This window comes from Panthera tigris, chromosome C1 (assembly GCF_018350195.1).
Source record: "Panthera tigris isolate Pti1 chromosome C1, P.tigris_Pti1_mat1.1, whole genome shotgun sequence".
In the NCBI taxonomy this organism is placed as follows: Eukaryota; Metazoa; Chordata; class Mammalia; order Carnivora; family Felidae; genus Panthera; species Panthera tigris.
The window spans coordinates 54,030,281-54,058,230 of NC_056667.1; the positions used below are offsets into that span (position 1 = coordinate 54,030,281).

The 27,950-nt window shown below is 36.5% G+C and overlaps 1 protein-coding gene across 2 annotated transcripts in view; it reads left to right on the forward strand.

Annotated features, from left to right (window-relative positions):
* Positions 1-27,950, forward strand: part of PDE4B (phosphodiesterase 4B) — a 434,617-nt gene that overhangs the window by 63,044 nt on the left and 343,623 nt on the right. The window contains exon 1 of one of the 2 annotated variants that reach the window (XM_042997498.1): positions 12,351-12,586. The exons of the other annotated variant lie outside the window; for it this stretch is intronic. Within the exon in view, the coding sequence (XP_042853432.1) occupies positions 12,351-12,586 (236 nt within the window). Of the gene's footprint in view, positions 1-12,350; positions 12,587-27,950 lie in introns of those variants that run through there. 2 annotated transcript variants of the gene reach the window in all.

Sequence of the window (27,950 nt, forward strand, 5' to 3'; positions counted from 1 at the left end):
CACTCCCTCAAGAGATGCCTGTAAAACATCCTTCCTTAACAACCCTCAGAAGGAACCAAGTTTGCCAACACCTTGGTTTTGTACTTCTAGCCTCCAAAACTAGGCAGTGAATTTATGTTTAACCATCCAGTCTGTGGTCCTTCCTTACAGCAGCCCTATCAGATTAATAAAGGTTTTGGTACCAGGAAATGGGGTGCTATTGTAACAAACACTTAAAAATGTGGAAGTGGCTTTGGAATTGAGTTGTGGGTGAGGACTGGAAGAGTTGTAGGTAGGGATTAGATTGCTTTGAGGATACTTGGTAAAAATGTGAATGTTAACGGGGCCTCTGTTGAGGTCTCAGGTGGAAATGAAGAACACATTAGTGGACCCTGGAGGAAAGGTGATCCTTGTTATAAAGTGACAAAGAACTTGGCTGAATTATGTTCTAGTTTTTTGTGGGTAGAAAGTAGAAATTGTAAATGACACACTTGGATTTAGATTTCTAAACAAAGTGTTGAAGGCACGGCTTGGTTTCTCCTTTATGCTTATAGTAAAATACAAGAGGAGAAAGATAAATTAAAGGAGGAATTGTTAAGTAAAAAGGAACCAGGACTTGAAGACTTGGACAATTCTCAGCCTATTCATATTGAAACAACCAAACAAACAAAAACAAAACAAAACAAAAAAACAAGAAAGGAAAAAAAAAATGTGTTCTAGAGAGAACATCAAGGGCTTGCTGGACAACCAACCATGTTACTCATGGATCCAATGAATCACTTAGCAAAAGTCAGGAATAGAGATGTGGTTATCTGGGAAAGAACTGTGGTGGACTCTCTTGCCTGATGGCTTAGACCCCTGTGAATTGCATGGGAGACTGCCCCCCCCCCCCCAGCTTTTTGAAAAAATCTGTAATAACAGAAACACTGCCAGTTGGAATTGAAGGGAGATAAAGGTGGAGTGAATAAAATGAAGGAAGGCTATCAGACTTCTGAGATTCCACAGGTAGGAAATGGGCTGATAGATCTATCCAGTTGCAAACATGTGTAATCCTTCAAGAAAAGTGAAGAACAACCTTGAAGGCAATTCAGAGGCCAGTGGCTACTACTGGCACTATAGGCCCAGAAGGCATAAGCCCAAGAAAGTGGGACCATTTCCATCTTGGTGTCAGAAGGGGGCCTCTTCTTTAGTTTTGGAAGGTGAACCACTTCCTCAGTCCTGGAGGGCAGGGCCCCCATTGCTCAGGGCTGAGGGCCCAGAGGACCAAGCACTGAGCCAAAGAAGATCATTTTCAAGTTTCAAATTATAATGGAATTTGTCCTAGTAGGTTTCAGACTTACTTGAGACCCATGACCCTTTCTTCCATTCAATTTATCCCTTTTGGAATGGAAATGTCTATCTTGTACCTGTTCTACCTCTGTTGTTTTCTGGTTTCATAGTTTCACAGATGGAGAGGAACTTTGTCCCATGATGAATCTTGCCCCCAGTTTTACCCATAACTGACTTGGATGATTTAAATGAGGTTTGGACTCAGAGTTGATGTTTGAATGATAAGAAATTTTGGGTACAATTAAAATGTATTTTGCATGTGAGAAGGACATGAGTTTTGAGCAGTCAGAAGGTAGAATGTTATGGTTGAATTGGGGCCCTCCTATATTAATATGTTGAAGTCCTAACCCCATAACTTTAGGATGTGACCTTATTTGGAGATAGGATCTTTACAGAAGTAATCAAGTTAAAATGAGGTCATTAAAATGGACCCTAATCCAATAGGATTGGTGTTCTTATAAAAGGAGAAGAAAAGTGGACACAGTCATGCATAGAGGGAAGATGATGTGATGAGATATAGGGAGAAGATGGCCATCTATGAGCCAAGGAGAATGGCCTAGAACAGATCCTTCTTTCACAACCCTCAGAAGGAGTCAGCTCTGCTGACAGCTTGCTTGGGACTTCTGATTGCCCGTACTGTGATATAATAAATATCTGTTGTTTAATCCCCCTGATCTGTGGTATTTGTTATGGCAGTTACAGCAAACCAGTACACTCTCTCCCATTACTATTATGTATGTCAGTGGTTCAGCCTGATTATTACAAAAAACTATCTAATCTGTGTTTGGTAAAGGGTACTTGAAAGAGCTGTAGTTATTTAAGATATCAAAGTATTAGAGGATAGATCTTTGAAAGTCTATCATGTGACTTGCTCATTGTAATCCCAGGTCCCAGAACTAGAACCAATTGGAAGACATTATTGGGAGTCAGACTTTGGTGAACCAAAGGAAGAAAAACCACTTACCATTTACTTTAAAAATTAGACAAGGGTGCCTGGGTAGCTCAGTTGGTTAAGTGGCCAACTTTGGCTCAGGTCATGATCTCATGGTTCATGAATTCAAGCCCTGCATCAGGCTCTGTGCTGACAGCTCAGAACCTGGAATCTGCTTCAGATTTTTGTGTCTCCCTCTCTCTCTGCCCCTCCCCTACTCGTGCTCTCTCTCTCTCTCTCTCTCAAAAATAAAAAGCATGAAAAATCAATTTTAAAAAAATGACAGAAATCCCCTATGCCCCAGTTAGAATTCAGAGAAATGAAGCAAGAGGTTCTGTTTGTTGTTTGTTTGCATTGGTTGGTATGTGTCACTGGATGGGCATCTACATTCCTTTGGTATTTAAAAAAATCATAAGTTGAGCTATGAGCAAGGAATAGGGACTAACAGGATATATTATGGAAAAAAAAAAACTATGGAAACTCTGGACAAAGAATGTCTCCATATTTATCTTGTATGACAGCCTGGATGAGGATAATCTATGAAATGGAGAGGAACCCAAATACTGAGGAAAATAGAAGAAAACCTGGTTTTGATCTTCTTTCAAAGGAGAGCAAGTGAATAAGGAGGCAGATAAGTTTAGAATTATGATTAGAATTGACCTGTGATAATTGTACCATTAGACTATAAGTAGCATATAATTACCATGAGGATGGATGGGAATCTCGCTTACTCATTGCAGTTTTCCTGAGACTAGCACAGTGCCTGACTCATAGTTGACACTGAACTAACACCAGTAATTAAGTGCATACTGTTGATTCATATTCTTGGGTTTTTACACATTCACTTATCATGCACAAAGCATTTTGCATATTGTGTGCAAGAGTTTTGGATAAAGTAGTTAATACATAAACAATTTGAATATTTATGAATTTTTTAGTTTTGACTTCACACAAAATTTAGTGTCAAATAAATACATTTTAATTTAAAAAACACCCATAGAGTAGTTCATTCAATTATAATGTCTTACTTTTCAGAAAGTGTTATATACAATATCCTGATTTTTTGAAATAAAAATATTAACCACTCAATAAAGAAAATATATTATGATTTTTACTCTCTAAGAGCATAGAGTTTTTTGTAAGGTGTGTACATATAAGAAAGCAATTATAAGACTGATGCTGAAACTTTTTCAGATAATACATCATCATGCCAATGAAGACTTATTATGTATGTACAGAATAAAGATTTGCTAAATGCAAAATAAACAAAAGTTAATTGAAAGTGATTGAAAAATTTATCAAGTCACAGATAAAATAAACATTACATAAAGCTTTTAGAATTATGATTTTATGTTGAATAACAAATATCAAAACTTCAAGCAATAATACAGGCTTACCAAAGATAATAGGAAATCAAATTTTTGGCACATAGTACCTACTCAATAAGTATATCTTAAAAAATTTTTTTAAGTTTATTTATTTATTTTGAGAGAAAGAGAGAATAAACAGGAGAGGGGCAGAGAGAGGGACAAAGAGGATCTTGGTGACAGCACAGAGCCCAGTGTGAGGCTCAAACTCACAAACCGTGAGATCATGACCTGAACCAAAGTCAGACGCTTAACCAATTGAGCCACCCAGGCGCCCCAGTAAGTATATCTTTGAGGCATGTGTGAATTAGTATAGAAAGAAATAAGGAAGAAGGAGTGAAAAGATGAGATTTCTTTCAGAAGTATTCATGATGCCACAGTGGAAAAAGGAAACTTGTTTGGGAAAATGGTCAGGATAAGAGAGATTGGAAGTCACCTAGAATCCATTTCTAGAAGGGCTTCTTTTTAACTTGCCACAAAATGAATCAAATCTTCTGCTGTTCCTACGTGATAGCACGCCTGCCCTCAGTAGTGGCATTGAGGACTAATTACAACAAGAGTGAGTTTTAGGAAGTCACTCTGATGGCCCATATGTAAGTCCCACAGATGTAAAGGAATGGCTAAGGCAAGAATGGAAACATTAAAGGCTTCAAGAAGAGTGTTGATAATGTAAAAGTGTTGTAAACTGTAAAACCAATTTGAAACTTTCAGATTTTGTAACTGATACTACTATGCTGTTAAAGGTTCTGTTTCCAGGTAAGATGGGAGTCATCATGCTCCATTCTGTTTCTACCTCTAAATATAGCTTTAAGTCCTGGACAGAATGCATAGATCAGCTGTTTGAGAACTCTGAAAAGTAAACATTAGTGGGAAGATTGGGGAAGAAGTCTCAATTGTTAGAAAAGAAACAATCTAAATTGAAAATGGGTGAGAATCCTGAACAGACACTGTACTTAAGAGGCTACTGATGGCAGATAAGCACATGGAAACATGATCAACATTAGCCAATAGGGAACTGTAAACCAAGAAGTATGAGATACATACTACACATTTATTAGGAGGGCTGAAATACACAAAAGACAAAGTGATGACAAGTCTGTGGAGCAACAGGGAACTCTCACATAGTGCTGATAGAAATGCAAAATGATTTCGACCATTCTGGAAAACAATTTGACCTTTTGTTATAAAGATGAACATACACTTAGCATATGGCCCAGCAATGCCAATCCTTGGTACTTACCTTAGAGGAATGACCTATATATATTTACAGAAAAACCTGTGCATGATGTTTATTACATTTCTATTCATAATTGTCTTGAACTAGAAGTGGCCCAAATGTTCCTTCAGGGGTGAATGGATAAAAAAGAAACTGTTGTACATCCATACAACAGAAAACTATATGGCAGTAAAATGGAATGAACTGTTAATAAATGTAACATTGTCTAAATGTCAAAGACATTGCACTGAGTGAAAGAAGCTAGTCTCAAGATGTGAAGTACTTTGTGATCCCATATCTATAACATTACTGAAAACACAAAATTACAGTGATGGAGGATAGATTAGGGATCACCAGGAATCAGGAGTGGAAAGATGTGACTATAAAGGCACAGCACAAGAGAGTTTTTGGGTTGATAGAACTGTTCTCTATCCTGATTATGGTAGAGTTACATGAATCCAGACATGCATTACATTTCATAGAACACCATCTCCAAAAAGGTCAATCTTATTGTATGATAAATTTAAAAAGAAAACAAGAGAGACAAAAAGTAACCAAGGGAGCTTTATAAAAATATACATTCTATTTAAAAGTCTTTGCTACAGAGTTTGGCATGCATGCATAAAAAATGTCTCCACTCTTGGATTTTACATATGCTAATATTGCAGTGCTTCAATGCTATGAAATATTTATAGGAAATTAAATTTGAGTTACCTCTTAATAATAGAACTTCACATGCAGTCTTGATAGATAAAATTCCATTTTCTTCATTATAAATCAAAATCATTATCATTATTAATGTTACTGAATTTTTAAAAAATTCTAATATGAACAGATTTTGAATTAACAGAATATGTTGTGAATAAACAAACTTGAAATTAAATGAGCCAATCATGATGATCTAATTCACTATTTTGAAAGAATTTTCCATGTTCATATGTATTCAGTACCCTTTTTAGACTCATCCTGTTATATCACTAATTTAGGAAAATATTGTTTCTGTTAAATCCTTGCAAATATATATGTAAGCATGAAATGGATCCCTGAATATTAGTCTCTTTTTAAGAGCAATGGAGTGAATTTGACTTAGTTTTCATGTCTGCTATACACTTTCTATGATCTCTGTGGTATCCTAGTTAATTGGTCTTACACAGATAATTATTTACATTTAAAATTTTTAGCTGTAGATTAATACCATGCCGTTTTTAAGCATATTTTACAGAAGACTGCTGACAGAGTAGAAATAATAAAAATATACAAGATCATTTAGAGAAAGAGGTTTTCCCAAACATGCCTTTGTTTTAAACATATATGTCCCTAATATCCTATTCATTTGAAGTCACCCTTTTAGGTAATTTGCTGACAGGTTAGTATTATCTTTGGGAACTGGAATACCTTCATTTAATGCAGATTTTAAAACACCTACCATGGGAATAGTTTCTCTCCTTGCATTTAGGTATCTGACTCATCTTTGCTAATATATCTTGATGTTAACAATGACCTACGAAACAAAGCGAGGAGCTTCGTTAGTGTTTTTGCCTATGCAGTCTGCCTTCACAGGATGTGCTTTGTGAAAGAAGCACCTAATTACTCTGCCCAACCCAGAAAGCACCATGAGGAGAGGGCCTACAAGTCTGTCCTGCCTGTACACCACCTAATGAAAAGGCAGTGTAACACATGGCTGTTCTGCTTTTGCACTGCAGTAAGAATGTGAACGCTAATAATACTAATAATGATAATTGTAATAATTTTTTTAAAGAATGAAGAAATGCTACTTAAAATGGGAAACACAGCCAAACTGCTATGATTTAAGCAGCTCATTCTGGAAACCTTCGTAAGCTCAAGAAGTTAGGATATTGCCCGGACTAGCTGTCAAAACAGTAAGAATAATCTGAGCATGACAGGAGGGCATGATTTGGGGCACCATATTCATTTTCTATTCATAGTTTCGATCAACAAATATTAATCAGAGCAATGTCAGGCTGTGGACATAAAGAAATGAGCAAAATGGTTTATGTCCTTGGAGTGCTCATAGGTTACTCCAGGAGACAGACAATAATATGTACTACGATATCCTCTGAGACATTCTGAAGATGAACCCAGTGCTGGTGGCAGGCAGATGGGATGAAATGGCGGTCTCTGCCTGTGGAAGCTGAGAAGGATTTCAGTGAAGAGTTTTCATGTGACTTTACCCTTAATGGATGAGACAGTATTCTTGGCAAAGAAAGTAGAGACATTGAACACATTTAGGCTGGGAAAATGACATAAAATAATACACAAAATTGTGGAAGGGTTATGGCTTAATACCACTATAGCTCTTGCTCTCCTTTGAGAGAGGTCATTTATCCCAGTTTTGCCTGCTACCCCCCTCCCTTGTCTTATTCTGCACCGAGGAGATCATTCATCTATTCATCAAACAGATATTTATTTAAATATCTACTACATAGCCAGTACTGTTCCAGGGTTACACTGGTGAACAAAACAAAGCTCTTGCTTTCGTGAAACATAAATTCTAGGGGGAGCAAATAATGACGAACAAGTAAATAAGAAATATATACTATATTGTATGCTGACAGATACATGAAGGAAAGTGATACAGAATGGGAGAGATTGCAGTTTTAAACAGGATGATGAGGGAAGACTTACTTCATCAAGAAAGTGTTATTTGGGCAAACCCTAGAAGGAGATAAGGGAACAAATCATGCAGATATCCTGGGGAAGAGGAAACTTCCACAACAGGTTCAGTGAATGGAAATGAGGCCAGTGAAGCTGGAGCAGAGAGAGCCAGAGGGAATGCAGAAGGACATGAAATCAGAGAGGTACTGAGATGAGCATGGGGACACTTAGGGTCTTCTAGGCCATTGTGTGGACCTTCACTTTGACTGAGTGTAATGAGGAGTCATTGGAGGGCTTTTCTTTCTTGAATGGGACCATCTATATGAACCATGTGATACCATGCTCAAGTAACGAGGGTATAAGCTTCCCTCTGTAGGATTTAGGTGACATTGGAGGTGGTACAGGTTAAAGCTGATCTTTTGGGAGCACCATTTTAGTAATGTTGAGGAATTAAATAGTGTCATATGGGTAAAAGTGAAGCATTCATATCATCTTATAAAGATAACATGCTAGATGATTTCAGACTCAAGGACATTTAGTACTTTAGTGATAAGACGAGACTGCTGTGGGAGCTTGCATTCCCTCTTCTGTCTCATTAGGTTCCTCTGTTATAAAAAGTGTGGTGTAGGGTCAACTCCTTAAAAAGTATGCAATTTTGTGTCTTGATGATCTCATCTGAAAATGAGCAAAATAATGTGCATTCAGTCTAGAAATATTTATTGGGTATCAATTCTGTACCAGACTCTTCCATATTCTAGAAACGAACAAGGCTAAGCTCAGCCCTTAAGTACCTCAGAGGTTAATACCATCAGGAAGTCCAACAGAGATCTCAATACTACTTGTTTGATAAGTTTATAATGAGGAAACATTGAAATAATTTATTGAAATGCTTACAACAATGTCTGATACCACAGGTATGCAATAAATGTGAGCTACTTCCCTATCATCCCTTAATTCTTAAAGAATGGTCAGTTAACTGTTCCTCTTTTAGATGGCCAGACAACTATTTCCATTCAACTGAATGGCATATTTTCCTCAGCCATGTTGGAATAAGTCTAGTTCTATTTCTTCAAATAGAGAAATTTCTGAAATGGAGAAATTGGGAGAAATTGCCATCTGTGGTGAGTAGGGCATTCTGTTGAAAGAGGCTCCTGGTGTTTCTTGGTGTTCTGTATTCACATCTTACCTTGTCTGGCTGAAAGAAGAGCTTGTCCATATTTAATTGAGTAGAGCCTCATGGCTGTGCTCAATTGTATGTTGTTTTAGAAAAAGAGCACTGGGTAATAATCTAGAGATATAATCAACAGCAATTTAACTCTGTTAATATTGATGGTCTTAAATCTATTCCTCTTCATAAAGAAACTTCCAGATACATTCTGTCTTCTCAAATTTCCAGCTTTGTATTCATGGTAAATGTTTAGCCATATTTGTTTTGTTTTGTTTTCAACATTGTTATTCATAATGTTACTGCATAGAATCTGGTTTTATGCCTTTAAAATACTTTAGTTTTATAATAGCAGTTAGTTAAAAATTGGTCACTCAGGTCAGAGAAAATTTATTCCAGGTAAACTTTTAAAGTCTGAAAGGTTTTGGATACGAAAAGAAGATAGTTATTTTCATTTAAAATAATTTGATTACAAAGTATAACTTTTAAAATACATTTTAACAATGTTATAATACTTGTACTACAAGTTTATAATTTTGTTTGGTTGTAATTAATTTGCTTTCCATTTTAATTTGATAAAAAATCAAAGTATTGTTTATTTGTCCATAATATTTATAAATAATACATATAATACATTATTATTTTTGACCGTATAACTCAATTCAGATCCTTTAATGATATTTTATTATGATAGATTCTTGATTCATATCACTTTAACAGTATGTGGACACTAGGAATTTCATTATTTCAAATTGAGACATAGCTCTAATTGGAATTCTCAAGTAATTCCCAAGGGCAACTATCTGTATGCTAATAAATTGACTCAGAATTACTCATCTCTCTTTTTGGGGTGCCAAGGGTTAGCTAAACATGGCATGTAGATAGGAAGGTTTTGACTTTGGCTCCTTCCTAGCCTCTTAGAAGGGCACATAACTGTTTGCTTTATTCTTGTTTTTTTCCTCCAGTTCTTTTGACTGTCTCTCTCAGAACAGTATATTCTTTGCTAAAATATAGCAGGGTGTTATCTGCTTTTACTATGCTTTTGTGTACTTTTTCTTAGATAACACCTCCCGTTTCCTACTTTCTAGATTCATCTTTGACTGCAATATTTAACACGGTGTTGGGATTTTCTTTGGCATTTTGACTCTAGAAACAAACTTTCATGAATTTACCTGTAGATATACATTTCCTTTCCTCTAGGGTAACTAATTCAGACTTTAAAATAGTCTCATTATCTTTTAAGTTTTGTATCTCAATTAACTGTCTTTAGTATTACTGAACGTTATCTAGACTAGAGTTAACAGACTTTATCTTTGAGAATTTTATTTCTTAGGATGATTCTCAAAATTTCTTTAACTGGGACATTGGCTTGTCATAGTAGGCAAAATGAAGAGTAATGTGAAATGTCACATGATGTCACATAAATTGCCGATAAGAATTGGAAAATAATTACAGTTGAATCATTATGTTGCTTTAGGTAAGCATATGTCAACATTTCCTTATCTGAACCCCAGTTTACCTACAGCTAAATCTAAGTTAAGAAATTTACCATAATTTAGGAGAAAAAAAATCCCTGAAATGCTTACTATATTTTGGCAACCTTAAAAAGTGATTATGAGAAAGACCTTGGTAACTTCAAAGTGCATTTTTTTTTTTTTTGCAAATGAAACACTCTGAATATTGGCAGGATCACATATTCTCATGTTTCAGTTTTAAATCATATTATTGTTGGAGGAAAGTCCTAGCTTTGTTTTCATAATGTGGTAAATAATAGGTACCAGTGACCATATTTCCTCACATGATATTAAGACATACTCAAATATATAAAGAAGATGTATGAGGACCTGGCTGGACAAAATGACTCTTTTGACTTCTTAGTTTCATACAGTTAAAGAGTGTCAACTGGGAATCAGAAAGCTTGGGTTTTATTTTTAGCTCTAATGTCAACTATCAATGTGACTTGGGACAAGTTACTGAAGTTTTCTGGGACTGTTTCTCTGTCTTTGAAATGAGAAGCTGAATAAGGTGATCACTGAGGTTTTTTCCAACTCTGAAATTCCCTAACTTTGCTTTTGTTCATGATATATTTTTAAGGTGTTACTGCAATATCAATATCTTTCCAAGATAGTACCTGTAAACTAGGAGTTTAAATCCTTTCTATTAGGTTTGACCCACTTCCCCCAAAGGCTGGCATGGGGTTTATTTTTCCCTAGGTCATCATCTGCTCTTTTTCAGTCCTTTAGGTATTCAGTCAGAGTATATGACGTATGTGAATGATTTTTTAAAGGTGGAAGTCCTCACACCTTAGAGGAAAACTATTCTCCTTTATTCACTGAAGTCTTCCTGTGAATCATTCCTTAACTGTCACTCTCACTGACTAGCCTTAGTTTTGCTTTGTCAAATTTTTATGAGCTCAGGCTGGCCCTGGTGGCAGTCATGGCTGGTACAGACTTTTCATAACATCTGTACACTTCAAGCACCACCATATTCTTTTCCCTTCCATGTGCCTTTTAAAGTATCAAACCTGCTTTCCAGTGTATTTCTAAATGAAATTTCAGGTTACAATGATCTGCTTTGGTACTTGAGACACTTGTTTAGATTCCCCTGTCCATATATCTCATTTGTATGCCCTTGTGAACAAAGCGCACACACACACACACACACAGACACACACACACACACACACACACATGCAATGCTTGACTTTGGACTCTGCACTTTTCCCAGCAGCTTTCATTCTTCCCCGTTGTTACCTCCCTTTCTGTTCTGTGAAGTTTTGGCTTTCAGAAGTGACTTTGCATCTAACTAACAGAGTGGCTGCTGTGGCTAGCCCTTGAACAAAGAGCTTAAACAGAAGAATGAGGGTAATGTTTATTGGAATAAAGATTAGCCTTTAAATTCCTCAGGGGAATGAACCAAATCCAATGTTTTCCTGTGAGCTGACATTTTTTGTATAGATGCTGTTTTGGATCTTCTGGAGAAGGGAAGGGGAAAAAAAAACTTCAGCAAATCAGCTTTTTCATTCAGAAATGGAATTTGGGGGGCTGTTTTAGCAAGGCTTTTGACAGTCCCTGATTTAATGTTTTCACTGTGATGAGAACAGTAGCTGTACAAATCTGATGAAAATCTGAGCGATGGAGGGTGTTGTTGAGGGGGAAACAGAGTGCGATTATTTAAATAATCCTAGGCCAATAAGCATCTGGTAGGTGGAGTTAGTGTTGTGTGCATTATAGGGCAAGATAATTCTGAATGAAGACTTGAAACATCACATGTGCTGGACAGGCTCTAGTTCTGCTTTTTGTGCAAACAAAACAAGTGACAAGGTTTTGCCGACTATCCATTAGTGAGTGCAGCTCCTTTGATAAGATTAAAAAATACATGTAAAGGATTTATCAGAAGCCCTTATGAATATTTCATGAGTTGATATATTCAGCTGAATGAATTCAGTGAGTGTCAGTGTGTCGCTGGCAGACAAGCCTCATCCACAAGGAGGCTACTGACATAGGAAGCACTTTGGCGCATTTTCAGAGGCGAAGCCAGGCTGATAAAGCTCCTTGTGACAGCCTGAGTTACCATTCTTCGAGTATGCTGCTCTTGCTCTAAGCAGCTCAAACACTGGAGCCGCAGCTTCCGAAATTAAACTGGAAAACAGTTTGCAGACTCATCAGCCTCCTAACCTGCAGCTGTGTCTCTGCTATGTTTGAGGTTTTTGTTTTGGGTGGTGAAAGCCAGCACTCCATATAAGACATGACAGCAAGAGAGTCTTCAAAAGAACTTACTGCTTCCGAATCTGAGGTTTGCATAAAGACTTTCAAGGAGCAAATGCACTTAGAACTGGAGCTTCCAAGATTACCGGGAAACAGACCTACATCTCCTAAAATTTCTCCACGCAGTTCACCAAGGAACTCACCATGCTTTTTCAGAAAGTTGCTGGTGAATAAAAGCATCCGGCAACGTCGGCGTTTTACTGTGGCTCATACATGGTAAGACGGGACTTGGAGGTGTCTGTGGTGCTTTTCAGTAGCGGCAGTGATTCAGAAATGTAGAAAACGAACATTTGAATTTTGCATACCATAATGCATACCACAAGTGTGAAACGAATGGAGAGCGGGTCTGCTGAAGAATACATAGTGCACTGTATATTAAATTATCATTGTGCTGCCAAGCTGTTTCCAGATAAAATAAGCCTTTAACTGTAGGGAGTCTTTAAAGTTACTGCTCACCAAAGTATACCTAGCCGATTCTAGGTAAATTAAATACTGAAGGAGTTTTTAACATTCAGTGTTTTGTTTAATCTCTGTTGAGGTGATAGCTGACTTCTTTCGGTGCGTTTGGTGGCTGTTGTTGATATGTTTTAATTGCGTATTTTTGGTACGAGACAAATGGTTGAATTTTAGTTCTGATTTATTTCTTACGGCAATGTGTAATATAAAGTCAAACTTAATTATTGCATTGCCATGTATGTTGTGTAGAAACTAGTGCGATTTTGATTTATTGGCTTAAAGAAAAGGAGAACTAAATTCCCACTTCTGAAATTACATGGTTAATTAGTCTTATTTAGATTCAAATTGCTATTATCTTGAAGAGCCTCTTGTAAAAAAAGTAGTAACTTCAGAATTATAGGCAATAATAAATAAATCCCCAGTTTACTTAGGAATGCCAAGTAAGTACATTCAAGAACTTTCTGTAAAAATTGCACTGAGTCTGCCACCTTTAATGTATGTGTTACATACAATGGGGTAGCTTCCTTAAACCAGTATGATAATGAAATGTTAAAAAAGCACAATAAAAATTAAATAAACTTTAAGCACCAAAACTGGGGCATTTCTGATTTCTCTGGAGGACGTATTTTCTTTCAGATTGAGAGACCCTTCAAAATTGGGTATCTGGATAGTTTTTATTTAATAGGGACCATAGCAATAAAGGGAGCTAGTACTTCTTAAAGGCAATTCTAACACAGTGATTGTGTGACTGCATATTAGGTTGCCAACCAACATTATAAACTGAGGATATCTGGATATCTGGGTTTGCACATTAATATTTACTTAAATTCTGGTTTCCACTCATCTGAAATGTTTGTCTCATCTACTGCACAGTGCATTGGCAAATTCAACTTACCCCTAGAAATATGTAGCTTGCCTTTGATAGGTACCACATGGTTAGCCAAAAGATACTTTACCTAGTTAAAATGGTATGGTTGTTTTTGTTTTCTGAGAATGGACTGTTGTTCATATAATTGCTCTATTGAAGAATTTTCCTGGTCATCTTTTTGATGAATTAAATCTTAATTATAGTCTCATACGTAGAATGCACGTGATTAGTTTTTAAAAACCTACCAATGGTAGCATTTGTATAAAGAGAAGATTTATATATAAGTGTATACTGAAGAGCACCTTTCTCTCGTGGTTTACTCCACTCCTAATGTGTATGTATTTTCATATAGTTTGCTAAGTAGTATAACTGAATAGGAGAAGGGATGTGGGTATAATTAGTTCTCATAAAAAGAACAGAGATGGAAAATGTACAATTAACCAATAGGCTTATATGTTTTACTACTTGTGTTAATATTAAACCAGTATTTTGAGAAGAAGGACATTTAATTTTAGTAAGCTAATTTTCAGATAATGGTAAATCTTCATAAGACTTTGGTAATATTTTCCTTACTGTAGAGTTTCTGAATATAATAATGTGACCTTTCTTTTTACTTAGAATAGATTTTTGATGTGCTAGGAACATGAGCTATAAATATTGGATTTTTTTCTTTTCAAAAGAATCCAAATTTTAAAGTGATTAAAAAGCCAGTTTCACTCATGCATTATACAAATTTTCTTGCAATGAGCTACAAAAAGAATAATTCAATGATATCTAAGGTAACTTATGCTATTAGAGTGATCTTCTTCTAGCTGAGGTAAAGCAAAAATTTCTACAGATTGTAAAAAAGAAAACCCCCACAAAACACATGAATTGGTTATAATGTACCATAATATAGGTTTAAAGAATCCATTAGTCACCAAACTTATAAAATGACTTGAGTTATGACCGTGATTCATTTTCACCCTTTTTCTCCCTCAACTCACATACTCCCCTTCTTACCATTCTTAGTAAAGTTATATCAGTTTGTTTTCAGGTCCTGATTAAGTCCATAAATGCATTTATTTCTATTGCTTTATTTGAGTGTATGTTTAATATTTTTCAAATTTATTTGCATGAAACATTCCATGAAAATGTCTTTTTATAAAATATACACATATCTTATGTATTTGAATGACTTTTTCACTCATTAAAAATTATGTGTTTTTCTAGCATCATATATAATAGGAACATGAGTAAATTAGAGCACAAGTACTTTATTTTTGCCCCTTTGTCATGATGAAATGTAACTATCCTTTCACGATCAACAATTGGTATTTTCCAAGCCATGCATTTAAGTTAGAAATTCCAAGATATGCACTTAGAAGTCTCTAAAAACATGTTATTACTTTACAGTAGACAGTAGGCTTCTTTTAAGAAGACTGGATTGTTTTGATTCCAGCATTGAAATTAAAGTAATTTTCATGATGAAGCTAAACAATGCAGAAGATACAGTTTATGTCTAAACTCACTAAACAATTTTTTTTATCTTTAGTTATTTGTAGATTTCATATTTCACTCAGATGAACACGTAGTTCTGGTTTTGAAAACCCAAATTCTGAAGTGTGGGCTAATGGCAGAAGATTTAAGAAGCACTTGTGAAATACTGACTCTGGGATTATTTTTAAAATATCTGAAGACAAAAGTAGATATTCAGTGTGTTGTCACTAATCAGAATATTTAAACAATCCTAAATCTGAAAGGAATTTGAGTGATTATCTCATTGCTTCCTTTTACCCTTGGGCAGACCACAATTACTCCATCTTTGACATTTGGAAATCTGCCTATTTTTTATGACTTTGGAGAGATAGTTCTATAATCTCATTTAGTACACAATCTCACTGTTTCATAGTCCAGGTACTAGAAAATTCTTCTGGATGATCAATCTGTATATAACATATAATATTTGTAATCTGGTTTTTGGTCCTCAGTGAATACTAAGAAAAGGCTTATAAGAACCACATGAATCCAAAAATCCCAAGTTTTTCTTTTTTTTTTTTTTATACTCTCAACATATAGAATTGAGTACTGCTGTGAGTGAGAAAAACTTTTGGTTCAGTCTATGTGGATTCCAACACCTGCTATATTTTAAATTCTTTACTAGAATGTTCATATATAGTATCTCACTTAAGTTTCATTTGGAGTATAAGAATACTCTAAATTCATGTTCTTTTCAAGATTACATGTTGCAAATATTTTTTTAAAATGTTCTGAATTGCTTTAGCTTATTCCATGTATTTTTACTCCATCAGCCATTAATTTAACTCTGAATCACCATCCCAAATTTCCAAATTCTCCTTAGAATTTTGAAACCCAGTAATAGATACTATCCTCACTGTTAGATGATATGAGAAAATATGGATAAAAAACCTATCTTACATTGCAGAGTGTCAACAAAATGTGTATGGAGTTGGAAAATTAATGCCAGAGTCCTTAGGTCAGCATATTATTTTTTTTTTAATTTTTTAAAATGTTGTTTTTTTTTTGAGAGAGAGAGAGAGAGAGAGGGGGTGGGGAGGGGCAGAGAGAGAGAGAGAGAGAGAGAGAGAGAGAGAGAGAGACAGAATCCAAAGCAGGCTCCAGGCTCCGAGCTGTCAGCACAGAGCCCAATGTGAGGCTGGAAGTCACAAGCTGTGAGATCATGACCTGAGCTGAGCCAAAGTCAGACGCTTAAGTGACTGAGCCACCCGGGCGCCCCGGTAAGCGTATTATTTATCCCTAACCACAAAGAGTGACAGCTTCTGAGGCATAATCTTATTCTATTTGGCTCCTGCAGTGCTTTTTCCTGACTGGCACTTGCCATAGTATCCCGCTTCTTCAACCTTCATTCCTTTGCTGATGTTCTAACCTCAGTCACTGGTTCTCCTCCATCATCATCAGCAGAGTGATCCTCTAAATAAGGTTACTGGTGATGGCCTTCACTACACCCTGTGCTCACCACACACCTATCCCTACACTCTCTTCTTGAAGAACAAGTGTATTGGTGAGCACTGCATTCTGTCCATCTATCCTTGCTTGCCTGTGGAATGTGCCTGCCCAGGGAGCAATATTCTTTCCATTAGAGTTAGTATCAGAAAAAAAGACTTGTGTTTTTCTCCCTTTCCCCCATTTAGTTCCACCTATAACTGGGAAATCTTTCCTCATTTTAACAAAGGTTCATGAAATGTATACTTTTGTGCCTAATAGTTGTGCAAATGTACTAAAAAACATAGCTCATGGTCTAAAGGAGCTTATACCTGATAAGACAAAGCTGAAATGACTGGGGAAGAGTAAAAATAGAACAATGAGTATAGTATATGGTTGACCTTCCTCTAAATTGTAGACACAATTTATGCAATTTAGGCCTAGTTTCTTAGCTAAACTTACTATATCTTTGTCTTATATTATTCTTCAATTTACTTGAACTATTTGCTAGCTATATTGGATAAATTTTGAGAAATATCTATGTCTTTATATATTTACTGATTGAACAAAACATTTGTTGAGAGACTACTGTGCTCCAGGCTCTACTCTGGGTTTAGGAGATACAAAATGAGAAAGATAGCCCTTGCCTTCAAAGAACTCGTATACTGTCTGGAAAACAAACTTACGCATTATTAATTAATCAGTGGTGTGTAAATAATGCTATTGAACAACAATGCCCCAATTTGTCATGAGAGCACAGAAGAAATAAAGACCTCTAGAAAGTGAATCAGTGTGTTAGGAAAGGTTTAGAGAAGAGATGACATTTGTATGGGGTCTTGAAAAGTGAGTAGCGGTTTTCCAGCAGAAGAGTGGCCAGGAAGGCCATTCTGTTGGTCAGAGAAATAGTAATAATAAGGAAATTCCATTAACCCTTAACAGTAATAAAAGCTCACATTTATTAAGCGCCTGCACTGTATCTGACATTATTCTATATATTTATTTATTTATTTAGTCCCATGAAGAGCCCATTAGTTATGAATTATACAGTATTATTGTTTCCATTTTATAGGAAAAGAAGTGATGCACAGGATAAGCAATTTTCCAAGGGTTACACAGCAAATAAGGAGCTGAGCTGGGATTTGACGCAGAGCCTGGGGGAAAGTGAGCAAAGTTCACTGAAGTCAAAGCATAAGATGCAAGATGGCAAAGATCAGAAGTAAGACTGTGCCTGTAGATTGGAGGCATACTTTAGAGATTCCAGTATCATGAACAAGACTTGGGGCTTTATTGCAGCATCAGTGGGGAGCCACTGCAAGGTGGTGAGGAGGGGATTGCCATAAATAGCTTTTTACTTTGGTAAAAGATTGGCAGGCATTGTGGAGAATGGCTTGGCAGATGAGGAGATTAGAAGCAAAGGGAAAAAGGAGAATGTACATTTGAGACTAATGACTTCTAATTATTGTATATATCCCATAACATTGAAAACTGTGCTTATGACATTCTTTATGGCTTAACAAATTACTGTTTATGGAACATGGGGTTAACATATGTAAATTTGGTCTCCCCTTATATTTATCACCTATACCATGATGCTATGCATAGTATTAGCTGATGTGCACTGTCCCCAAATGCATCAAACAATCACCGCAAACGTGCTTGGGGTGCCTCTGGGGAAAACCCTAGTGCTCATTCCTCATTTGCTAGAGGTGCTTTGTGTTGTATTTTGTGTACAGTCCTGGAGGATTTTTTTTGACAGAAATTATCTTAGTTTACAGACTGAACTGAACGCCAGTGGAAATCTATGCCTCATAGCCTGAGTCTATTGCTTTAATCAGAGCAAGCATTTTCTCGGTAATGCAAGTCTATAAATGGTGTTTTCCTGGCCTTTTAGTGTCCGCCAGTCTTCAATATATTGGATTTTTAAAATACTTCCTGTAAACAGGCTTTGTAAAGTAATGATGATGGCCCCTAAGACACATGCTGGAAGGTGGTTTGGCAAGCATGTCTGCTGCCCAACTGCCAAAGTTTATCCCCCTTTGTGAAATCCCATTTACTTTCTTTTCCCGTTCTTCCCTCTTTGTGGTCTGCCAGTTTTTCTCCTTGGCTGTTGTTTATAGATGCTTTCTTCTCTAACATCACTGTGAAGACACCAGTAACATTATGATTGAGGCATTTAAATGATTCTCAGGAAAGAATCCAACATGCTTACCATAAAAGAATCCAACATGCTTACCATAGTTTACAAGGCCCTGCCTTATCTGGCTCCAGGCTACCTGTGACCTCATCTCCTATTTTCTCCCACCATGCTAGTCTCCTGTTTGTTCTTCAACAAACCTCGCATGTTTGCACTCCTGGGCCTTTGCACTTGAGGTTCTTTTTGCCTGCAAGACTAGTACCTTAGATGTTGACTTGAGCCACTCTTTTACTTCCATGCAGGCTTCTTATCACTTGCTAAAGAAGGCTTCTCTGACCCCTCTATCTAAAAAACAGCACCCTTTACATTCTAGTCCCTTACTCTGCTTTATTTTTCTTCTTGGTAGTTATCATTACCTGAAAATACTCAACTGAAAAGACATGCTTGTTTGTTATATTGTTTTTTTTTTCTTCTGTTATCTGCCAACCTTTCTAAATTACACGAGGGCAGGGATTTTGTCTTGTTTACTACAACCCAGGCACCTACAAGAAAGGCCGGCACTTAATATTTGTTGGAAAAATAAAAGAAAGAATGACTATGGTTCCTGTTTCTTGCTCTTTAGTCTTAGAGGATCTTTCCTTCCGGCCTGCTATGAGGGAAGAGAAAAGGAAGCTTAGTTCATACTTATTCTACAAGCACCCTTATTCCTACTCCATCCATCTCTAAATAGTTGTGTTTCTTTTCTGTCAGTACAGCTACTTTAACTGGCTCTTTTCTTTTTTCTTTTCTTTTCTTTTCTTTTCTTTTCTTTTCTTTTCTTTTCTTTCCTTTCCTTTCCCTTTCTTTCTTTCTTTCTTTCTTTCTTTCTTTCTTTCTTTCTTTCCTCTATGATATTGCAGATACTGGTTTAATTACAACATCTCACTAGAGGCTAAGTGTTTTACATGGTAACCTATTTAATTAAACCACTTTGTACAAATCATACCACCTAGCCTGTAGTACTGTAAAGTCAATATTTGTCCGCAGCACTGTACAATTATTTATTTGGTTATTCTTCATGCATCAACTAGCACAGTTGGTGCTCCAGCTCAGGAAAGCTCTACATATCTCTTGTTAACTGGGTAGAAGTGTCACACAGAGGAATCTACTTGTTATTTGGTCTTTAAAATGTTTGCATGTTATATCTTAGAATGTTTAATTATCTATGTCTTTCCACTGATGCAACATTTAAAATATTGACACTAGCGAGAGCTACGGCAATTTGAGTTCTTTATAGGATTTCCCTACAGGGAATTTGGAAGTAAGAGTCCATGACTTGCAGAGTGAGGAAATTGTGAATTAACAACCCTTGTACTTTAGAAAAGACATCAGCAGGAGTGAAAATTTTCACTTGGTGCTGTCTCAATGTTTCTGTGCTTCAAGGTTGAGACCTCTGTCTCTCCTAGTAATTTGTCTGACACAGATATGTTTCAATCTCATTGTGTACTTTAAGCTTAAAAAAAGAAAGTAATTTGTTGACCATCTCAGATTGCTTCTTGCTAGAACTTACGCATTTTTTCTGTGAGGGAGAAGAATGACTGCCTTGGTGCCTGGGTGGCTTAGTCAGTTGAGCTTCTGACTTCAGCTCAGGTCATGATCTCATGGCTTGTGAGTTCGAGCCCCATGTCAGGCTTTGTGCTGATAGCTCAGAGCCTGGAGCCTGTTTTGGATTCTGTGTCTCCCTCTCTCTCTGCCTGTCCCCCGCTCATGCTCTGTATCTCTCTCTCTCTCAAAAATAAATAAACATTAAAAAAATTAAAATGACTGCGGCTCTAGACCTTTCATGGAACAGAACATCTGTAACATGGTGTGCACCCCTGACAGACCCACTTGTCCTCCTCTTCCTTACCTTTACCCTGCACAGCTCAAGCTTACTGGGAGTTACACAAATTAGAAATAAAGGGTGATGGGTAGTAAGGCTTCAAGAAAACTGTTTTCAAACTGCACATTCTGGAACATCAGTGTTCTAGGCACCATTTTGGGTATTCCTTGAAAAATAGGGCACTGATGATCTTTTTCTTAGTCCTGGGTGAACAAAACAATATGGATGACTGTAAGCTTAGAGAACTTTGGAGGAGTCTCACATAGATTCCATAATATCCAAGTACTTGAAAACCCCCAGTTTAAGAGATAAACGAGTGGAGAGAGAAAAAGTTTCTATGTATCTGTGCTTGATAAAGTTGTAGAATTCTGCAATTTATTATTTATTTATTAAAAAATTTTTAATGTTTATTTACTTACTTTTGAGAGGGAGATAGAGAGGCAGAGAGAGAGGGGAGAAGAGAATCCCAAGCAGGCTCTGCATTGTCAGTGCAGAGCCCGATGTGAGGCTTGAACTTATGAATCATGAGTTCATGACCTGAGCTGAAATCAAGAGTCAGATGCTCAACCAACTGAGACACCCAGGAACCCCTAAATTTTTTTAATGTTTATTTTTGAGGGAGAGACAGACAGAGTGCAAACGGGGGAGGGACAGAGAGAGAGGGAGACACAGGCTCTAGGTTCTGAGCTGTCAGCACAAAGCCTGATGTGGGGCTTGAACTCACAAATCACGAGATCATGACCTGAGCCAAAGTTGGATGCTCAGCTGACTGAGCCATTCAGTCGCCCCTCTGCAGACAATTTATAACATTAAAATTATATTCATCTAAAATGTGCAGGAATGGCAGCAGGACAAATGAAGAGGTTGGAAGTATTTGGGACAAGGAGAGTTCAGTTAGAGTGAAGATTTAAAATTTCAAAAAGTTGAAAAAGTAGCGCAATGAACATCCTTTACCTGGACTTACTAACTAGTAATGTTTGTCTACATTTACTCTGTCTCTGTTTCTTTCTTCATATCTAACACAATGTGTGTGTTTCCTTTAGTTTGAAGAGAGCACATTTACATGGAGAACAGTAGTTTGGGGATCAAAAAGAGACTCATATTTATTTTTAAAGTTTGGGATTATATTTCTATTCCATGAGCATGTTCCCATATCACAATTTGAGTTTAATTCTTTTTAGTTTTTTTAATCTTTATTTATTTTTGGGAGAGAGACAGAGTGTGAGCAGGGGAGGAACAGAGAAGAAAGGGAGACACAGAATCCAAAGCAGGCTCCAGGCCCTGAGCTGTCAGCACAGAGCCAGACATGGGGCTTGAACTCACAAACTGTTGAGATCATAACCTGAGCCGAAGTCAGACGCTCAACCTACTGAGCCACCCAGGTGCCCCTGAGTTTAATTCTTAATAGTGTAGTAGCATATTGACAAGTTGTAAGTAAATTTGTGTCCGCATTTTTAAAACTAAACTATTGAAACAGTTATGGTGGAGGGTTAGAGGCATCTGTAATAGTTATGACTTTTCCTAATGATAAATTGTTGGTTGTAGGTGCTTAAAACAGTTTCTAAGAGAATGGATGTCTATAACATTTAAATCTTCTTTCCCTAAGAAAAGATGTTATTTCTTTTTCTAAAACTATAAAACTTGTAATATTAGAATGGTATATAATGTCATTATATACTACACCAGAGGTTCTGTCATTGTATAGTCTTGATGTTATCTTGAATTTTATTTTTTACTAATAATCTTCACTTTATATTACATTGTCTGGAGTTGAGAAAGCCAGTTGGTTTCAGTATTTTTTCTTGACTGGCTATTGAAATTTTAGATCATTAATTGTCTTGGACACCAGTTCCTTCATTTGCAAAATGGAGAAAATAGCCTTATGTTTAAATATTTTCGAATGTTAATTTAATTTAAAAAGATATCTATCTGGGAGTGCCTGGGTGGCTCAGTTGGTTAAGCATCCAACTCTTGATCTTGGCTTAGGTAATGATCTCACGTTTCATGGGATTCAGCCCCGTGTTGGGCTCTGTGCTGACAGTGAGGAGCCTGCTTGGGATTCTCTCTCTCTCTGTCTCTCTCTGTCTCTCTCTCTCTGTCTCTCTCTCTCTGTCTCTCTCTCCCCCTCTCTCTCTGCCCCTTTCCTGCTTAAGCTCTCTCTGTGTCTCTCTGTCTCTGTCTCTGTCTCTCTCTCAAAACAAAATAGAAACAAAAACAAAGCATATCTATCTGGTCCACTAGCTATTTATCTTCTAAGATAATGTATTAAAATACTTAACACAGTATTTCATGCATTATAAATGACATAATAGATACTACTGTTTAATTAAATATCTTTTTAAATCTCTAAGCATACACAAACATTCACATTATTGTCAGCCTTGGTTGGTAAGGCAGAAATTATTTTTCATTATTTGAAAAGCATCACTGGGTATGGACTGTGCCAATTTGAGAATCAAAATGAATGTGAATTTATAAAGAAATAATTTTACAATATCCACAGTGTGACCATTCCATATACTGAAGAAACAAAATATCATTTATTTATTATCATGTGATAATCACATTCTAGTGAACCGTGCGTAATTATACCGATATGCATATCAGAAGACCCAGTGTGAACAGCTTACACCCTCTAAGAAACTTTATGGCCTTGTTTGGCTGCTATCACCAGTATATTTTGAAAAGCTATTTGTTACCGTCCACTGTGTGAAGGAGAGAGGAAGAGAACCATATTGAAGTAATGCCATCTACTTGCACCAATTAGCTCAAAAGCAAAGGCAAAACAAAACAAAACAAAAAACAAGCATAAGAAGATGCTTTGTTTATTTCAAGATCCCACATATAAAAAGCCAATATAGGATTCAGTGAACAAATGTCTTGGAAAAATTCCAGTGTCATCAAAAACTCACTTATCTCAAAATGTCTCCCTGCTACCCTTTCTATTCCTGTACAAATTAATAAGCTCAGTCTGTTTCTTATGGTATGGAAGGCCTGAGAGTGCTTCTGTGGCTTATTTGGGCCGCAATTACCTCTGCAGTTTATACAGGAAACCTCTCTCTCACCATCAGGACTATTTGTTTCCCAATGAGAGGTTGACAAAAAAACAAACAAACAAAAAAAAAAGATGAGGGATCCAATCTCTCTTGTTGGTATCTCAGCTGCTCATGACTTCCTCCGGAGATTTTACCCTTGAAATCCAGATGCAAATTTTAATTTCATGGGGATAACTATGGCCTTTCTCTTCACCTATCAGCTTGCTCTGCCAGATCTGCACTCGCTCAGGAGTTAGAGTTGTGTCTCTAACATGCTAATGTTTACCAAAACAACACAGGGACTATAGGAAGCTGGGTGGTCTGGTGCAGAGCACAGCATTTGAATCCCAACTCCCAACTTCTACCAGACGCTAGGTTTTGGACAAACCATTGAACTTAGCTTGGTTCCTCTTTCTGCATCTGCAAAATTAGAAAAATGCTACTTGCATCTCATGAGGCCCCTATGAAGATTAAATTAATGTGTGCACAGTGCTTAGCACAACCCCTAGCCAATGACAGGTAATCAGCAGACATCAATTCACTAATGCATCCATAGCTTAAGATTCCATATAAAAACTTATACCCTATAGATAATAATGTAAATTACTTACATATTTTATATGACATGGTTTAATTAAACAAGTTTTTATTAAGCAACTGCTGTGCATATTCATTCTTTTCACACCATTTAGTTTCATGGGATACTTCATTTCCTAGGATTGTTCCTTATCTTAAAGCTCATATTAACTATTCCTTCCATAGTAAGGTAAAATTTAAAATGAAAAAGAAATCACCATGTGTTATGGGGTCTAATTGCTTTCATTCTTCACAAAGACAACTGCAAAGGGTTTTGTCCATAAAATGATCTGTATTCTTTAAGATTTCAGTTACCTTCTTGAATTCCATGCTTGTCTCCATTAGTGAAACTGGCTGCCAGTGAAATACTATTTCTCTAAGTTAATTTAAATATATTTCTACTAAATAGAAAACATGTTCTTTTCAAAGGACCAGAATGTCAGTGAAGTTGTTTTCCCCAGTCAGTAGAATCTAACCTCCTAGTTATTTGTTTATATAAGAAAGTTTATTCATGAGAAGCACTGGGAAAAGAGTTTAGGATCTAGAGTCAAAGAATCTAGACATGCATCCTGGCGCCACCACTTACAAACTGTTTTTTTTGTTTTGTTTTGTTTTGTTTTGTGAGTGGGGCAGAGGTAGCCATCTAACCTTTGGAACCTCAAATTCCTCATCAGTAAAGTAGAAATAAAACAATTCTTTCCCTATTCATGTATGATATTTATAAAATTAACTAGAATTGTTGAAAAATGCAACAAACTGGAACCTATTTGCTGGAAGAAGATCAAAGATAAGATTATAGGACAGAAAGTAATGATAAACTATTTCTAAGGGGTACAAAATAAAGTGAGTGGCTCACATGCTGCAGTTGCATTTGGGTTGTATGTAAAGAGCATACTGTTAGGAAACATTATTAAATACCACAAACATTGTTCCACAGACATTTTATTTCATGAAAAGGAGAGGAGTTTCTGCTCAGTGGGACCACTTATGTGAAAGACTGTAATGGAGACAGGGGCCGGACTAAATGGTAACTTTGGATCTTATCTGCCCCCATGGGTCGTTACATCACCTTCATGCTTCCTGCAGAAAGATAGTAGGAAGCTCTTATAACCAATATTCAGTGAAAGTTGTATTTAGTCTTTATCCAGATGACTATGCAGCATTTAAATCAAATTGCTCATTATATCTTGGTCATTTCTAAGAATATTTAGGGCTGAAAACAGAAATAAAGGTTACTGTTTTCCCTTTGACACAGACTTCCTTCTCACATGATCATTGATCGGGTTGGTTCTGTCTCCTAGCAATTGAAAGGCAGTAAAAGGTTATATCTTTAAGACACGTGTTTCTATTCAAGCGAATTCGTATGTAGTTGAAAAATCAGCTATCCAAATAAACTCAAAGCTTTGTGATAATGCAAAATAAAGTAAAATAATTTGGGGCTTCACAAGAATCATGCCAAGGTTCTGGTTGTGTCTAAATTGATAAAATAAGATTTTTAGGACCCTATCTGGCAATTGTAGACTAAATTAAGCAACTGCTTCATCTGAATAAGGGTTTGCAGAGCCTAATATTATGAAAGAGCTATCTTTATCAACACAGTACTTGCTTGGGATTCAGAAGATTTGAGTTTTAATGCCAGCTGTATTCCAGATGACCTATGAGCACATACACTGTATATTTGCTGCTGGTAGCTTTTTTGTCAAATGGAATTAATAATTACCTGCTTTACCATCGTTAACTTATGCATTCCAGTATCAATATTGAATACAAGTGGCTATAGAGTGCTTTGGTTTTCTGCAAAGTAACTTGGCAGAGACACCCAGAAGAAAAAAAAAAAAGCTTCTAAGAAGTTCTATGCATAAAAGATTTTTTTAAAATGTGACTCAGCTTTAAGATGCATTAATGAATTGTGTATTTTAGGTGAACCCTAAAAATGTTTTTGCCAAGTACTTGGTACTCTGATAATTTAGATGTTTGTATTTAGGGTTTCTTAAAGCATTGTTGTATTTATATAGGTCAGTGCTTTTTCAATGGCTAAAAACCAAATAGACATCACTTACTGAATTAATTCTGATGTGTGCCTTGCATTTCATTTTTGTGTCCATTCTTATCAACAAATGTTTATTGTTGGATAAAGTAAACATGATAACACTTTACCATTAAGGAGCTTTAATCTAACCAAGGAGAGTACATAATCAATTGGCATGTACAATAACTTTATTTGATAGATATAAATGTTGAAAGGATATAAGAATAAAATATAATGCTCTCTCACTGCTACCAAGTGTTACCAATCTGATTTTGAAACTAAAGGTTGACAGAGCAATGGTGCTGTCTTCTTTCCAAATGTCTGTGAGCCTTGAATTTTCCCCTGTTATGATGACTTATTTTTTTTTCAGCCATTAATCAGTAGTGAGCTATACTTGGGAAGTGGTATACCAGCAAGTAGTCTGCTAGTGTGAACAAGCAGGAAATATGCTCCAAGAGAGAAGGAAATAAGGTAGCAGGATTTAAAAAAAAATTTTTACATAAAAAATTATACAACATACATATTATATCATCTAATCCTTATCTCCATTTACCGATGAGAAAACAGACTCAGAGATCAACTGACCACTGCTAGGTAACCTGGCTATAAAGGAGTGAGCCAAGTACCCCTTTTGTTCTGATTTGGAGTTACACAGTGTTTATATGGACAAGTTCCATAGATTCAGTGGCATTCCTCCATTCCACCTCCTTCTCAACTTCCAACTGCAAACACCTATGGGAAAACACTCAGAGTTCTCATACCCTCATGTCTCCTCATTAAAAGCTTTCTTACAGTGGGGACTTGACACATCCATTCTCATTTAAGCATGATTGACTCACGGGGTTTTTGTGTTATTTCATGTTATGGAAATAAACATTAAACCAGAAGAATTAATTTCTGCTTGGAGAATTTTACACATTAGAGAGCAGAAGTAAAGGGAAGTATTTTGGGGGACGAAAGGGCATTTCTAATCCCCCCCACAAGTCATGAGACATAGATGATGAGCTGAATGTCCCAGGCATGTAGTTGTATTTGCAAACCTTTCATTTATTTACCACATTTAGCTCCCATCTGTTATGTGCCCATGTTTCCTGCCTTCTTCCTGTTTCTATGGATCCATTCTCTGTGTACTTGGTTGAAGCCAACCCCTCCACTGTGCACTGTATCTCCCTTACCATCAATGGCTTTGTTCTTGCACCTGCCCCTGCTCTGTCACCAATTTTCCATCCTATTAGATTATATCTACCTGTCTATGAACATGCCATAGCTCTATTCATAATATCTCTATTCTGTTGATTCCCAAATTTATATCTCTAGCCAGACTTCTCTGAAGTCCAGATCTATATACCTATCCAACAGCCATCTTGACTGCTATATCTTGGCACATCTAAAACTGACATGATTTTCATCACCCCCTTCTCACTTTGTTGTAATTTATTCTCTATCTTGGTAAAATTCAATTCCATTAGTCTAACTGCTCAGGTCAGAAACCTTGAAGTCTTCCATGACTGCTGCTTTTCTTGGTCATTTCATATTCCACTGCTTCAGCAAATTCTATCAGCTCTGCTTTCGCAATGTATCCAGAATCTGACCCCTTCTCTTTACCACCACTGCCACTGTTCTGATGATCTCATTGGGTTGTTAAATTAACCTCTTACCTGATTTTCACCCTTCCATC